General features: G+C 45.7%; 1 protein-coding gene across 1 annotated transcript in view; it reads right to left on the reverse strand.

The window, feature by feature from the left end:
* Nucleotides 1–512: 512 nt before the first annotated feature.
* The window catches only part of LOC134571155 (sterol 26-hydroxylase, mitochondrial-like), a 30,668-nt gene continuing 15,781 nt past the window's right edge, over nt 513–15,399 (reverse strand). Inside the window, exons 6-9 of the mRNA XM_063429281.1 lie at nt 12,974–13,140; nt 6,059–6,140; nt 5,094–5,294; nt 513–758 (exon numbers count right to left, since the gene is read on the reverse strand). Coding sequence (XP_063285351.1) covers nt 627–758; nt 5,094–5,294; nt 6,059–6,140; nt 12,974–13,140 — 582 coding nt within the window. The 3' untranslated portion in view covers nt 513–626. The remainder of the gene's footprint in view (nt 759–5,093; nt 5,295–6,058; nt 6,141–12,973; nt 13,141–15,399) is intronic.

The following is a 15,399-nucleotide window of genomic DNA, read 5'->3' on the forward strand; positions in this document are numbered from 1 at the left end:
ACTCTACAGGTCACATGGCAGGTCACTAAATGCAATAAGACTGGCTTATTTAGAATTATTTTTTATTATTCTGTACACTGTACAATTATTTCCACAATACATGTTGTGCAATTCATTGTCACATATGTTTTCACTTTCATTATCCTTTTACCCTTAATTGTTATTTAGGATGGTATTTATATGGGTATTTACACTGCTTTAGTTAGACTTGATAAAGGCTCAGAGTGGAGCCGAAACGTTGTCTTTACTTTCTTGTTTCAAATAAAAAGACTGCCTTTTAGAAGAAACCTCAGATGTGCCTGGATATTTATTTTCTTCCACTTGATGTCCTTCAATCAAAACCTACCAGCTCCCAGTTCTGTAGACACCAAACATGTCAACGTTATAACTTTCAATCAGATTTTAAGTGATTGCCCCTGTAGTGTTAGCATGTGTTGGTTCATTGGATAGTACACAAGCCCAGGATGACAACCATACTTGTTCTAGAACAGGAAACACACAGGTAGGTTAAATTTACTATTTATAATATATATAGTATTCCTTTAACAAAGGTGTTTCTGTGCTTGATTGTATACAAAAATTTTGAAGAAATGTTGTTAAAATATTGACCAGAAAGGTGGTCATCATCATGGTGGAGACAGTGGCATCCTCTTCAGAAACTGCAGGTTTATGGGTTTATTTGGAGCCAAGACTAGCCTGGCCATGGCTCTAATGTTTCCACCCTTGGGGTCGGGTTTCACCTCATATTTCTGCATAATCTGTCAAAGAAAGAAGGACTGTCACACAAACACTCAGATAAGGATTAGCATTGGTTAACAGGAAGGACAACAACCTGGGATTAAAGGGTAATACCCGCATTCATTTACAGAAAATAATCCAAAATATGTTAAATGTTTTAAAATAAACACAATTCAATAGAGTTAGAAAAATGACTTTTGGATAAATATCTGATGTTCAGTACCATGCTAAATTGATGTGGTAAGCACAATTCAGAAAAATACAGTGTCAAAAAACCAAACAATTACAGTTATAATACTGTTATATATAAAGTATCACAATGGATATCCTGTGTCTGTTCTATACTAAATCCGGATTTTTTATTATATTCCTTTCTCTTTCCCTTCCCTCACACTTCCCGATACCTTCCCTCTCAACCTGTACAACTTCCCTTGGTGTGTGTGTGTGTGTGTGTGTCCCTCCCTACCTCTAGAGGAGAGAAAAAAAATAAACACACACACACACACCAGTTATCCCGGGGGTCCTCACTTATAATATAAAGTCCAACCTCTCCCTTCACATCCAAAACATGACCATTCTATCTTACTTATCCCCACACCAATTCCAATGTGCCAGAGAAACTAAACAGTGCTGGTGCTAAACAAACCCAAGTGCACTCCAACAATCTACTGCAAGAGCACTTCAAATATACACAATGCAAAACTGATGTAGTACACACAGTTCAGAAAAATAATACTGCTGTGTATAAACTCACAGTGCAAGTTGTATGTGTGTTCCATAGACAATTAATAATTAAAATTAAAGTGATATTACTATCCAAAACCTCCTCAAATTAATACTTTCCTGTGATGACCTCATAAAGGGGGGAGTGGAGAGGGGCATCATTATTTTTCCTACTTTATTATGTTTCATAGAACACACCATTTTATCTAAGTTATCAAATACCATTAAAACCTATATCTATATCCCAACTACCATACCTCAATAAAATACAGATTGACAAAAAAAAAAAAACTATATCTATTGATTTAAAAAAAAAAAAATACACCCCTGTTCAATCTAGCATTCTAGGCCAATGATACTTAAATCCACCTGTTTTATTATATTGACTCTATAAATTCCTACTTCTCTGTGCAATATAACCGCCCACAAAACATATATAATATACATTCACTTCCATTACCAATATCCCCCTGATACTGTGTAAATTTGTAAACTTTGTAAATTTCTCAGCGGCTCTCCCCCACCTCCATCCACTATGCCCCCAACTCAAGTCTCTACTATCTTCCGCTGTATGCCCCAAAATTTTACTTCTTCATTATGTACTCCGGAGAATGTTCAATTCTGCCATCAGTGGTTATTATAAGCTTGGTCAGAAAACCCAACCTACATTTAATATTATTTACCCTCAAAAGAGCTGTTACTGGCCAAAATAGTTTTCTTAACTTTCTTGTCTGAAAAGATAGCTCCGGAAATTCTTTGATATCCTTCTACTTCTTCTATTTTATTGTCTCTTGTATAGCAGCTCTTCTCTGTATGCATATACGAATGACAGCAGATGACTATATCTCTTGTGACTTCTTCTGGTAGGTTCCTTGGCTTAGCCACTCAATGATATCTCTCAAGGAAAGCCACTTTCTTATCTAGAGTGATCCCTAGTTAGGCCCGGACTGGCCATCGGGCAAATGCCCGGTGGGCCGCGATGGCCATAGGCCGAGTCTGGCAGGGGAGATCAAAGGATCTCCCCGACCGGCCCCTTTAGGGCAAGTGCTGCCTGACCTCCGGCCCATAGAGGGAGCTCTGTGCGGTGAGGTGATCAAAGATCTTCTTCCACTGGATCACCAGGGAAAATAATTCCTCTCCAGCGTCCTCTCCTGCCAAGGATCAAGGTAAGGAAGAGGGATGGGGGAGTATGTTAGTAAGTTTTTTTGCCCCATGTCCCCCTTCCTCATGTCTTCCCCTCTCACCCTGCAGCCACTGTCTCCCTCCCACTCTTCTGCCCCTGTCCCACTCTCACCCTGCATCCCCTGCCCCCCTCATACCCTACAGCCCCTACCCCTCTTACCCTGCAGCCTATGCCCCCTCTCACCCTACAGCCCCTGCCCCCCTATTACCATGCAGCCCTACCCCCTCTTACCCTGCAGCCCCTGCCCCACACTTATCCTGCAGCAATATGTCCCCTCTCATACGTTGCAGCCCATGTCTCCCCCTCTCACTCAGCATCCCCTGTCTCCCCTTCTCATACCCAGCATCCCCTGTCTCCCCTTCTCATACCCAGCATCCCCTGTCTCCCCTTCTCATACCCAACATCCCCTGTCTCCCCTTCTCATACCCAACATCCCCTGTCTCCCCTTCTCATACCCTGCATCCCCTGTCTCCCCTTTTCATACCCTGTCTACCCTTCTCACACCCTGCATTCCCTGTCTACCCTTCTCATACCCTGCATCCCCTGTCTCCTTCCCTCATTCCCTGCATTCCCTGTCTCCCTCCCTCATACCCTGCATCCCCTGTCTACCCTTTTCATGCCCTGCATCTCCTGTCTCCCCTTCTCATACCCTGCATCTCCTGTCTCCCCTTCTCATACCCTGCATCCCCTGTCTCCCCTTCTCATACCCTGCATCCCCTGTCTCCCCTTTTCATACCCTGTCTACCCTTCTCACACCCTGCATTCCCTGTCTACCCTTCTCATACCCTGCATCCCCTGTCTCCTTCCCTCATTCCCTGCATTCCCTGTCTCCCTCCCTCATACCCTGCATCCCCTGTCTACCCTTCTCATACCCTGCATCCCCTGTCTACCCTTCTCATACCCTGCATCTCCTGTCTACCTCCCTCATACCTTGCATCCCCTTTCTCCCTCCCTCATACCCTGCATCCCCTGTCTACCCTTCTCATACCCTGCATCCCCTGTCTACCCTTCTCATACCCTGCATCTCCTGTCTACCTCCCTCATACCTTGCATCCCCTTTCTCCCTCCCTCATACCCTGCATCCCCTGTCTACCCTTCTCATACCCTGCATCTCCTGTCTACCTCCCTCATACCCTGCATCCCCTGTCTCCCTCCCTCATACCCTGCATTCCCTGTCTTCCTCCCTCATACCCTGCATCCCCTGTATCCCTCCCTCATACCCTGCATTCCCTGTCTTCCTCCCTCATACCCTGCATCCCCTGTCTCCCCCTCTCATACGCTGCATCCTCTATTTCCCCCTCTAACCAGGAAGCTTCTGTCCCTCCACCCAGCATAGGACCCCCCTCCTCACCTCTCACCCAGCATGTCACCTCTTACACCCTGCCCTTCCTCTCACCCTGCATCCTCTCTCATATCCTGTATCCCCTGTGTGAGGGTTCCATTGATGTCTCTCAGCACATTGACGCGGCATGCATGCATCCCATCGGCATCCCCGCCTTATCAGTGATATCATTAGGTGAAAAAGCAAAGTTGCTGTTATTCTCTGCAGGTTGTAAAAGTAGCGTATTGATTAACTAGACTGATCTCTGACCCAGATACAGGTTTAGCCAGGAGCGTTTCAGAGAGAATGTTTCAACGCAGCAGAGTTACAGCCGGCAATATGTAGCTGCATGGTCATATTTATTATGCAAATACAAAAAGAGAAGTCCTGCGCTCACTCCCATCACTACTGGGCCGGCAGCAATGACTACAGCACACATCAGCCCCAATATATAGTAAAAACCAAAGAAAAGAAAAAGTTACCCGCGCTCTCTCCTTAATCCCTATGTAAATTTATACAAATGGAGGTCATTTAGTTGCCCCAATGGCGATGGTTATTTATTATGCACACTTATTTTGGTTAAAGTGAACTGCTGCTTCTCTGAAAACACCATGGAATAAATTTAAAATCACTTACAAAGTCCACTAACCTTATTTCATGTGATGCTCTGTTTTCTTTTACACATATATATATATAAAATGTAGCAAATTACATCATAATCCAGTTCAGATAAGGCAAAGCCAGGGCACACAATGCAAATGAAGAGCAAAAATAGTAACACTGTATCATTTCTATCTCCTCTTCTTTATATACTTTCTGTATACTCACTGCCAGGTAAAAAGATCAACATTGATAACAATGATGGACATTGAGCTACGATGGAGGAGCCCTGGTACAGGATGAAGAGGTGTGGATTTCTACATTTAATTACAAAAAATTTCAGACCTCACAAACACATACGTGTTGAATATAACGGATAAGTAAATCTAATAATGATTGTTTAAAGATTCATTAAAACATTTTTGCAGATACAATATTGCATATATTATGCCATTGTGTTTCATGAGAGACATAACAGTTTAGGTCGGTATGACCTCAGTAATAAATATGGTCGTATTGCGCATTTACCCGAGATAACGCCAAGTGCATTTCGAGCTCTGCGATCCGCCGTCCCACGCAGGCTCGAACGCCATAGCCAAAAGGGATTGAACTGAAAGGGTTATTCTTGACTCGCTCGTCCCGAAACCATCGTTGAGGAATGAATTTGTTGGGGTCAGGAAAGTTGGCCTCCTCTCGACCTGTAAGATAGTGAGCCAGGGCAAAGAGGGTCTGCAAATAGACAAAAAAACATGTGAACGCATCTGAAGGGGCAGCATGGCTTTGTAGATTTGTTAATGCCTTCAATTACAAGGAATATTTCACAGATGGGAAACTCCCTATGGCACGGACCATAAACTAGAGAGGATTAACTGAAATCATAACTATATTACCTGTGAAATGTAATGAACAAAGTACAGGTAATTTGATATGCACCCCATTATCTTGTATTTTATATATATTTTACTGACAAATTTATAGAATTCAAGAACTGGGTGGCTTGTAACCTGTACTAAGGGGTTAATTTTTCCCCACTCTAGTAATGTTACTGTTTGCCTCATTGGTGACTGAGATTGATGTTATTGTAGCCAAAGTCTCACTGGCCTGTACTATATAATGGATAAATAGCTGATTCAATAACAGTATAGATTATCATCAGAATAGTTTCACCCACTCCGTGTCTCTATTCCCAAGACGGGGAAATGCCTCAGAACTAATCTCATACATTAATCACGAATAAAACTACTTTCCCATTGTATTGCCACGCTGCATGTCTCTGCAGTATAGACCTCCTATAGTATGCTCTGAAATAGTTGTACAGCGGCAGCAGCTGCTGCAATACAAGTAACGTGCTTGTGGAACTAAGAAATGTTATCATATTAACACAAGGTATGAGATGGTAACAATAACTACTGGCAATTAGTGTGATTCTAAGTGGGAGATGCCTCCCTTGTTGTCGGTGTGCCAGTCACTGCACATTGACACATTTCACTTACTCCTTTTGGGAAGCTGAAATCCCCCAGAATTATATCGTTCTCAACAGCAACTCTGGCATTGATTGGCACGACGGGGTACATCCTAAAAATGGAGAGCACAATAAATGAATCTGTTCTCTTGTAAATGTTACCTTTAATCATTCTTTGGATCTGTATCATCATAACTAAACATTGGACACATATCTAAAAATGTGTTTTAAAAAAAATTATAATAATTTTTTCTATTTTTTTTTCTTCTTAACATCTAATTCATTCTTTTCAGTTCACAGATTGACTGAGAATGCTATGAGTGTATTCTCTGAAATCTAATTTTACCACATGACAGGAGGCTTCATATTTTGCATTAACTCTCTTTACTAACTCACATAGCAGTAAAGAAAAAGGTGAAAACATTAACCAATCAAAAGAAAGTAGGAGGTATAGTATTCACAGTAATGAGGCTCCTCCCCCTCTTTCTTTACTGCTCCATCAGCAGACAGGTCAGAGTTTTTGGCTCTTCCCTTTTTCACTATTGTATATGTAATTTTTTATGTAATTCTTTATATATACTGTATTTATCTTATATAGGTAGTTTTATTTTTGCTACTATTGTTGTTTTCTACCTTTATTTCTTCTGCCCTCTTGGGGTTTCGCTCTTGGGGGAGTCTTTTCCCCCTCCCTGTTTTCCTCACAGGGTCTCTCTCCTTTTCTTCACCTCTCGGTCCGCCGGCTTCTCCGCCGTCGGACCGACTGTCTCTCACTTCCCTGAGGGTAACGCTCACCCTCCACCCCCCCTTTTTCCTCCACACGGCTTCACAGCCGCTTTCACTGTAGCCGCACGGCGGGAAACCGTTTTTTCCCGCTCCTCCGGCGGCCATCTTGGATCTCGCGTCTCGCAAGATCCACGGCCGCCATCTTGGGAGCATTGCGGTCTCCTCATTCCGGCGCCCGTACACACAGTAACCGGACACAACCAGGCAGGGGTCCCCAGGTCAGTCAAATTATTTACCTGTGCTTGGGGTGTGGCCCCATAATCGAAAAATATTTACTGCCTACTGGTGCTTTTGCACACTTACAGGGTGAAGCCCTATATTTAATACCGCTGCTATCAGGTGGATTTCGTGCCACCTATACATATTTGAGCATTTATACCTGGGTGTGGCCCAGAAGAAAATCCCAATATTCCCTGCTGGGGAAACTGGTGCTTTTTACTGCCAGAATTGTCATATTCACCCTGCTGGGGTTTTTGCCTTTTTACATTTCACGGTTTATATATATATACCTATACCTACCCTGCTGGGGTTAACTGGGTACTGCAGGTACCCCCCTTTTTTATCACTAACTGGGACAGACCCCTAGCCCAACATTTCTGTGCCTCAGCTATTACAGCGGCCCAACTCCTATTACCATGGATACACCTCAAAACCCTGCAGACTTCCAAACCATGATTGCGGAAGCCATCTCCGCCTCTATGGAGAAAGCATTATCCAGGGTTATGACGGCGACTGCCGATCAGACTAAAAAAGCCACAACAGCCCAAGCCCATGACTATGATTCTGAGGCTTCAGAATCCCATGCCCAGGCCGACTCTCGGCCCAGCAAACGCCACTGGAAGGGCAAGGAAAGGAATGACAACATGGGCAAAGGCAAGGCTCCTGCCAAACGCCACAGGCCAACACCACCCACCCCCGCCCATTACTCCTCGGACGGGGGGAAGAACAAACACGCTCTATGGCTGTGTTAGATGAGTGGCAGGCCGCAGATTCCGACCCAGACAATGACTGGGGTTCGGACACGGGATCCCATACGGGTCTCCTAAAAGGCACCTTCTTGGACGACATCCAACTACCGGACGACCCCACACCGGTCCAAGAAGAAGGGGAAGCCATTCTGGACCCCACGGGGCAACGTCTATTCGACCCCCGCAACATACGGCACCCGCGTTCGGGGGACTGGACCCCCCCCGACCATCTCTCCAAATTTATGCACCGTTGGTTCCGCAAACCCCTGGACAAAACGGTGCGCAACCGACTACGTTCGGAATGCCCTCGCCCTTCCCGACAACGTGGCCCAAACCCCCGAATTCGACCAGGTCATGAACACATTCATGTCTAGGGGTGGCCGCGACCCCAGGAGAGGAGTGGAGAAGGGCTTTCACGGAGTTCAAGACAAACTCCTAGACTCTATTGGCCCACTTTCCCGCATCATGTTTTTGGCGGACGATGCTTTTACAAGGGCTGACGAATTTGATACCAGTATGGTTAAAGAGTGGGCTCACGATATAAGAGAATGGGCACAGAGGTGCTTTTGTTTTGTTGGTAACACCAACGTAGCCCTCTCCTCTGAGAGGCGAAAAGCAGCGCTGCTCCGTATTGACGGAAAGCTGGTGGAATTGGGCACCAAGGAGTTGGGACCACTTGCACAGGGCAAATTGTTTGGGGAAGCCTTCCTCAAAGAGCTTAATAAGCACGTAAATATTTTCACCTCGCTCAATAAGGCTCAAACTTCAATGAAGCGAGTATTCAGGGGCTACCCCAGTCGGGGTGTTTTTGGACGGGCTGGCCGCTACAGGGGCCGAGCAGCCAGCCGTTTTTGGCCCTCTGGCCCCCGCTCACACAGACCCCAACCCTTCTACCCGGAAGTGGGTTTCAGGCAGCCCTTCTCCTACACCCGTGGAGCAGACAGAGGCAGAGGACCTCGTAGCCGTGGCAGAGCACGCTTCCCCACAGGTAAGCACCATTATGCCTCAATGTCCACTAACCCCGTATACTGCAGGTCGTATCGCTCTGTCTTTTCAGAACTGGACAGCCATCTCCACGGACGCATGGATCCTCCAGACGGTCCAAGGCTACATCATAGATTTTGTGGAAACCCCGTCCCAGACCGCCCCTCCGTACCCCATTCAGTGCTCCAAGGAAGATCGCCTTCTAATCGATGGCGAACTACGGGAACTCAGGGCCAAAGGAGCGATAGAACCCGCTCACGACCAAAACGGCTTCTTCAGCAACATTTTCCTAGTGAAAAAGAAATCTGGAGACTTTCAGCCGGTTATAAACCTAAGGAAACTCAATGCTTTCGTAACATACAGACATTTCAAGATGGAAGGCATCCATCTCCTAAGAGATCTGCTCCAAGAAGGGGACTGGTTCACAAGACTGGACCTCAAGGACGCCTACCTATCGGTACCCGTCCATACATCCTGCCGACAGTTCCTCAGATTCCGATGGCAAGGCCGCCCCTGGCAGTTTACATGCCTCCCCTTCGGCCTCAGCTCCGCACCGTGGTGCTTCACCAAACTCCTGAAGCCAGTAGTGTCTCGACTACGCACTCAAGGAATTCGGTGCATTATTTACCTGGACGACCTGCTACTGTTTTCCTCAGACAGGTACAGTCTAACGCAACACACACAATATACCACCCGACTCCTCACGTCCCTAGGTTTCGTGGTGAACTTTCAAAAATCGGAAATATCCCCAGCCCAGAAGATACAATTCCTGGGCTTCGAGATAGATTCCAAGACCAGCACACTTCGGCTCCCAACCTCAAAGATCACAGCCATCAAGAAGGAAATACGCAGAGCCATTCGCAGCCACTCCATTCCACTCTGCAACCTGGCTCGGATCGTGGGCTTGCTATCCGCATCTATCCAGGCGATATTCCCGGGTCCACTCCACTACAGAGCGATGCAGCGCTTGAAGGCTTCCTTTCTCCGCCAGAACCCTTCGTACGACCAAACGGTTCCGGTGACGGAGGAAGTCAAAGAAGAACTGGGATGGTGGCTGGACAGCATGGAAGCGTGGAATGGCCGAGCCATCTTCGGGAACACGCCCGACATGGTCCTGGAATCAGACGCCAGCCTCTGGGGATGGGGCGCCACCTGCGAAGGCAGTTCGACGGGAGGCGCTTGGACTTCCCAAGAACTCAAACTCCACATCAACTGCCTAGAACTTCTAGCGGGGTCGTTTGCAATTCGCAGCCTAGCGAGAAACCGGACCAACTGCTGCATCCTCCTCCGGATGGACAATGTGTCAGCGGTCCGTTACATCAACAGACTGGGAGGGGCCCGATCCAGACTCCTCTCAGAGATTACGAAGAAAATATTCGAGTTTTGCCTTCCCCGGAAAATCTCCCTCATGGCAGAATATCTCCCGGGCGAAACGAACCTGACAGCGGACTGGTTCTCTCGCCATTGGCGGGACAGCAGCGACTAGAGGCTGGACCCCACAATCTTCCATCGCCTCTCGGTCAGGAGAGGCCCCCTCCACCTGGACCTCTTCGCATCTCGGAACAACAGGCAGACGGACGAGTACTTCAGCTGGCTACCAGATCCGGACAGCAAAGCAGTAGACGCCTTTCTCCAACCATGGCCACCCAGGGGCGCTTACGCCTTTCCCCCATTTGCCATGGTGGCAAGGACGATACAATACTTAAAGACGCAACACGGGTCTCTGCTCCTCATCACTCCCCTATGGCCGAGCCAACCATGGTTCCCGGACCTCCTAGCTTCATCCTACAGGGATCCTCTCCTCATACCGTCCTACCGGACGCTCCTCACAGACCCGAGAGGGAACCCCCATCCTCTCATTCTGGAAGACCGCCTCACTCTAGTAGCCTGGACTCTTTCAGGGGTGCCTGGCAGACCGAGGACTTATCGCAGACAGCTAGAGACCTCTTATGGGATTCGTGGGCACCAGGAACCAGACGATGCTATCTTGCAGCATGGAATTCCTGGTCCACTTGGTGCAGTGAACGGAACTTTGATCCCTTTACGGCACCTGTAACGGCCATCTTGAATTTTCTCTCCCACCTATACTCCGCGGGCAGGTCTTACCGATCCCTCAACGTCGTGCGCTCCGCGATCTCAGCGGCTCACGTTCCGGTCCTGGGTTCACCCGTCGGGAGACACCCTCTGGTATGCCGCCTCCTCAGGGGCATCAGACTTCAAAGGCCCCCCAGACCCAAGTACACTCGGCTATGGGACGTGGAAGTCGTCCTACAGTTTCTGCGAGACTGGCCAGATAACGACAGACTCTCACTTCGACAACTGTCGGCCAAACTAACACTCCTACTTTGTCTGGTATCGTTCCGCAGAGTTTCGGACGTGCGGGCTTTCGACATCGACGCCTTCTCGGTCTCCCCAGAGGGAGTTACCTTCCAAGTGTCTCGTCGTACTAAATCGGACTCATCGTCGGTCTTCTACCCCTTTTTTCCTACGGAACCGCTACTTTGCGTGGTCTCTGCTCTGCGTCGTTATGTTCAGGTCACTTCCCTCCTTCGGGTTTCATCTTCGGGACAACTATTGGTGTCTTACGTTAGACCTCACGTTCCCGTCTCTACTACCACCCTGGCCAGATGGGTTCGCTGGATCCTGTCTCTAGCAGGTGTGGAAGACACCTTCGGTGCCCACTCCGTTCGCGGAGCGGCGGCCTCGTCGGCTTTCTCCGCGGGAGCATCACTGGCAGACATCCTACGAGCCGCGGATTGGTCACGCGAAGCGACCTTTCGGACCTTCTATTTCCGCCCAAACTCGGGGGCAGCCACGTCTCTCCTTCATCAGCGTTAAAAATGCAAAATATGAAGCCTCCTGTCATGTGGTAAAATTGAAGATTATGCTAGCGTTAGTGTACTTATAATCTTAATTTTAGTAATGACAGGAGGCGAGTATTTTCCCACCCTCCGCACCCTCGAGGGATGAAATCTCATGTAAGTATACCTATACTCTATCTTTTCCTTCATATTTTCTACCTGGTATATATAAGACGTGTGCTACCTGGTATATATAAGACGTGTACCTTATTTAACTACAGCTTCGTTACTGTTATTGTCATACTTAGACTAGGTACATTTCGTTAGAGTTTGTGCTGGGTTTATTACATTACTGCAAACAGTTGCCAGACCGGTTCCTAACCCTTTCCACACTCTCTTTCAGCATAACTTCAAGACAGTACAGCCTACATTCAGGATGGACAGGTTTGGACCTTCCTTCAGAAACCAGGACTTCGCAATTGGAAAAGTCATCTGTTGGTGCATGTTTGGATCACCCTAGGACTTCGTATTTGAAAAGTCACCCGTTGGTGCATGTTGCAAGACTTTATCCGTTCTTTTAAAAAATTTGTTATTGTATCTGATGTCGCTCTCGAAAGAGGGGGAGGAGCCTCATTACTGTGAATACTATACCTCCTACTTTCTTTTGATTGGTTAATGTTTTCACCTTTTCTTTACTGCTATGTGAGTTAGTAAAGAGAGTTAATGCAAAATACTCGCCTCCTGTCATTACTAAAATTAAGATTATAAGTACACTAACGCTAGCATAATCTTCAATTGTAGTGAATTCAGATTCGAATGGCAAGTTTCAAGTAAGGAAATATCTGATTTCGCACAATTCTCCCACTTTCACTGTTATAGCTTGAATTTTCCCATTCAGACGTTCAGTTGACAATTCAGACAATTGTGAATAATCTGCTAGATCTTTATTACATCTAATCCACTCACCGACAAATTGTCAGCAATTTAAAGTGTATTAAAATGGGCCAAACTTGAATAATCCAGCTACGCTGGCCTGAAATTCTAAATTCACATAGAATTCCAGACATTGCTCGTGTTAGTGAACTGAATATCGCACACTTTTTTTAAAGGAATCATATGGTTATATGATCTGGATAAACATCTATCATGGCCAAACTGAGATCATGCAAGCAGTACAGTAAAAGGCACTCACAGGAAGCGGCTGTGGGAAGTGAATGACGTTCAGGAGTTTCATAATGACAACAGAAAGATTTTAAACTTCAAGTTCACTTTTTTTTTGCAACAGTAGTTATGTGATCTTTTCATTTATGTGTATTTTTTCATATATGTACTTGATCTTACAGAAACTACATTACCCCAGTGTTCCTATAAATGTGATGGGCATTTTGACTAAATTCAAAGAGAACCTACCTCAGTGTTTCTTTAATGACAGCCTTCAGCAGTGGCATCTTCGCGATGTCCTCCGCAGTGGGTATAGTTTCTCTTGGAACAATCCCTGTCACCTCTTTATAAAGCTGGTCCTGTATCTCTGTGTTTTGTGCCAGATGATACAGAGCCCAGGACAGTGTGTTGGAAGTCTGGAGAGAGAGAGAGAAGAATGTTATCACAGCGCCACCACATGGTGAGGGCAATACAATGCCACGTCTTCTTCCTTAGACAAGCAGATCACAGTACTTGATACACATACGTAAGGTAGCTTGAACTCATAAACATGTATATACAGTATCTCACAAAAGTGAGAACACCTCTCACATTTTTGTATATATTTTATGATATCTTTTCATGTGACAACCCTGAAGAAACACTCTGACACTCTGCTACAGTGTAAAGTAGTAAGTGTACAGCCTGTATAACAGTGTAAATTTGCTGTCCTCTCAAAATAACATACATACACCCCTAAGTGGAAATGCCCAAATTGGGCCCATTAAGCCAAATTTCCCTCCCCGGTGTCATGTGACTCGTTAGTCTTACAAGGTCTGAGGTGTGAATGGGGAGCAGGTGTGTTAAATTTGGTGTTATTATTTATTATTATTATTATTATTGCCATTTATATAGCGCCAACAGATTCCGTAGCGCTTTACAATATTATGAGAGGGGATTTAACTATAAATAGGACAATTACAAATAAACTTTCAGGAACAATAGGTTGAAGAGGACCCCGCTCAATCGAGCTTACATTCTATAAGAGTTATCGCTCCCACACTCGCATACTGGTCACTGGAAGTTCAACATGGCACCTCATGGCAAAGAACTCTCTGAGGATCTGAAAAAAGAATTGTTGCTCTACATAAAGATGGCCTAGGCTATAAGAAGATTGCCAAGACCCTGAAACTGAGCTGCAGCACGGTGGGCAAGATCATACAGCGGTTTCACAGGACAGGTTACACTCAGAACAGGCCTCACCATGGTTGACCAAAGAAGTTGAGTGCACATACTCAGCGTCATATCCAGAGGTTGGCTTTCTGAAAAAGACGTATGAGTGCTGCCTGCATTGCTGCAGAGATTGAAGGGGTGGGGGTCAGCCTGTCAGTGCTCAGACCATACTCCGCACACTGCATCAAATTGGTCTGCATGGCTGTCGTCCCAGAAGGAAGCCTCTTCTAAAGATAATGCACAAGAAAGCCCGCAAACAGTTTGCTGAAGACAAGCTGACTAAGGACATGGATTACTGGAACCATGTCCTATGGTCTGATGAGACCAAGATAAACTTATTTGTTTAAAAAAACACACTTTTTCTAACTTTGACCCCCAAAATCTGTTATCACATTGTGATAAAGTGAAGGCAGAGAGGCCTTTAACATTTAACCCCAGGGTTAGTACGTGTTGTATGTGTGGTGTGCAACACAAAGCTACATTTAGTTATGGGCCCCTGGGGTGGAGCATTTGGAGAGCAGGGTGGGCCAATGCTCCACTCCTCAGTTTATACACAACTGGGGGAAATAAGGTCCAGGCCAGAGTTTTTTTGGAGCTGTTTCCAACCCACTGCTCAGCTGCAGATAATCAGCTGTAGCAGTGGGAATAAACCCCTCCCTGCTAGGCAGGTAAAGGGGGATTGCTGGCTTCCTCCCTGGAAGCAGGTAGGAGAGAGGCTGTTCTCTCCAGTGAGAGAGTCAAGGCTGGCTTGGAGCACTGGGAGTGCAGAAAGGGAAGTAGTCAAGGCTGGCTTGGAGCACTGGGAGTGCAGAGAGCTGACAAAGACACTAGGTTGGTGAAACTAATATTGTTTTGTTCTAGTTTAACCCCTGAGAGATAGGGAACCTGAAGTTAGTAAGTGCTCAGACGAGCTAGGTTTTTTGTTTATAGGGATTTGTGTTATATTTATGTTTTCATTTGCTGCTGTGTGGATTTACAAATAAAAGGCCTGGATTAAATGCAAATAAAAGGACTGTGCCTGTTGTTTACCCTAGAGGACCGTGCTACCTGCAGACAAGGATCACAGCATCTACAACCGCCAAAAAACACCCGTGCTAAACAGTTTCTAAATTTTGTTTAGAAATGTTACCCAATGTTAACATGTTCTTAGCTTTGTTTTGCAAGTTATAGGGCTATGAGTACAAGTAGGACATTGCTGTTTCAAAATATATATATTTAAAATGTATCAATTGTTACATTGTTATCTGTCATAAATCTCTAAATCACACCTCACATGTACATATTTTTTTTAAGTAGACAACCCAGGGTATTCAACATAGGGTATGTCCAGTCTCTTTTAGTAGCCACTGACCAAAATTAGCATTTATATTTCTTTGTGTGATAAAATGCAAAAAACAATTATGAATGCTAACTTTGGCCAGTGTTTGTGACTAAGTGGCTACTAAAAAAGACTGAACATACCC

The sequence above is a fragment of the Pelobates fuscus genome, chromosome 8 (genome assembly GCF_036172605.1).
Source record: "Pelobates fuscus isolate aPelFus1 chromosome 8, aPelFus1.pri, whole genome shotgun sequence".
Classification (NCBI taxonomy): domain Eukaryota; kingdom Metazoa; phylum Chordata; class Amphibia; order Anura; family Pelobatidae; genus Pelobates; species Pelobates fuscus.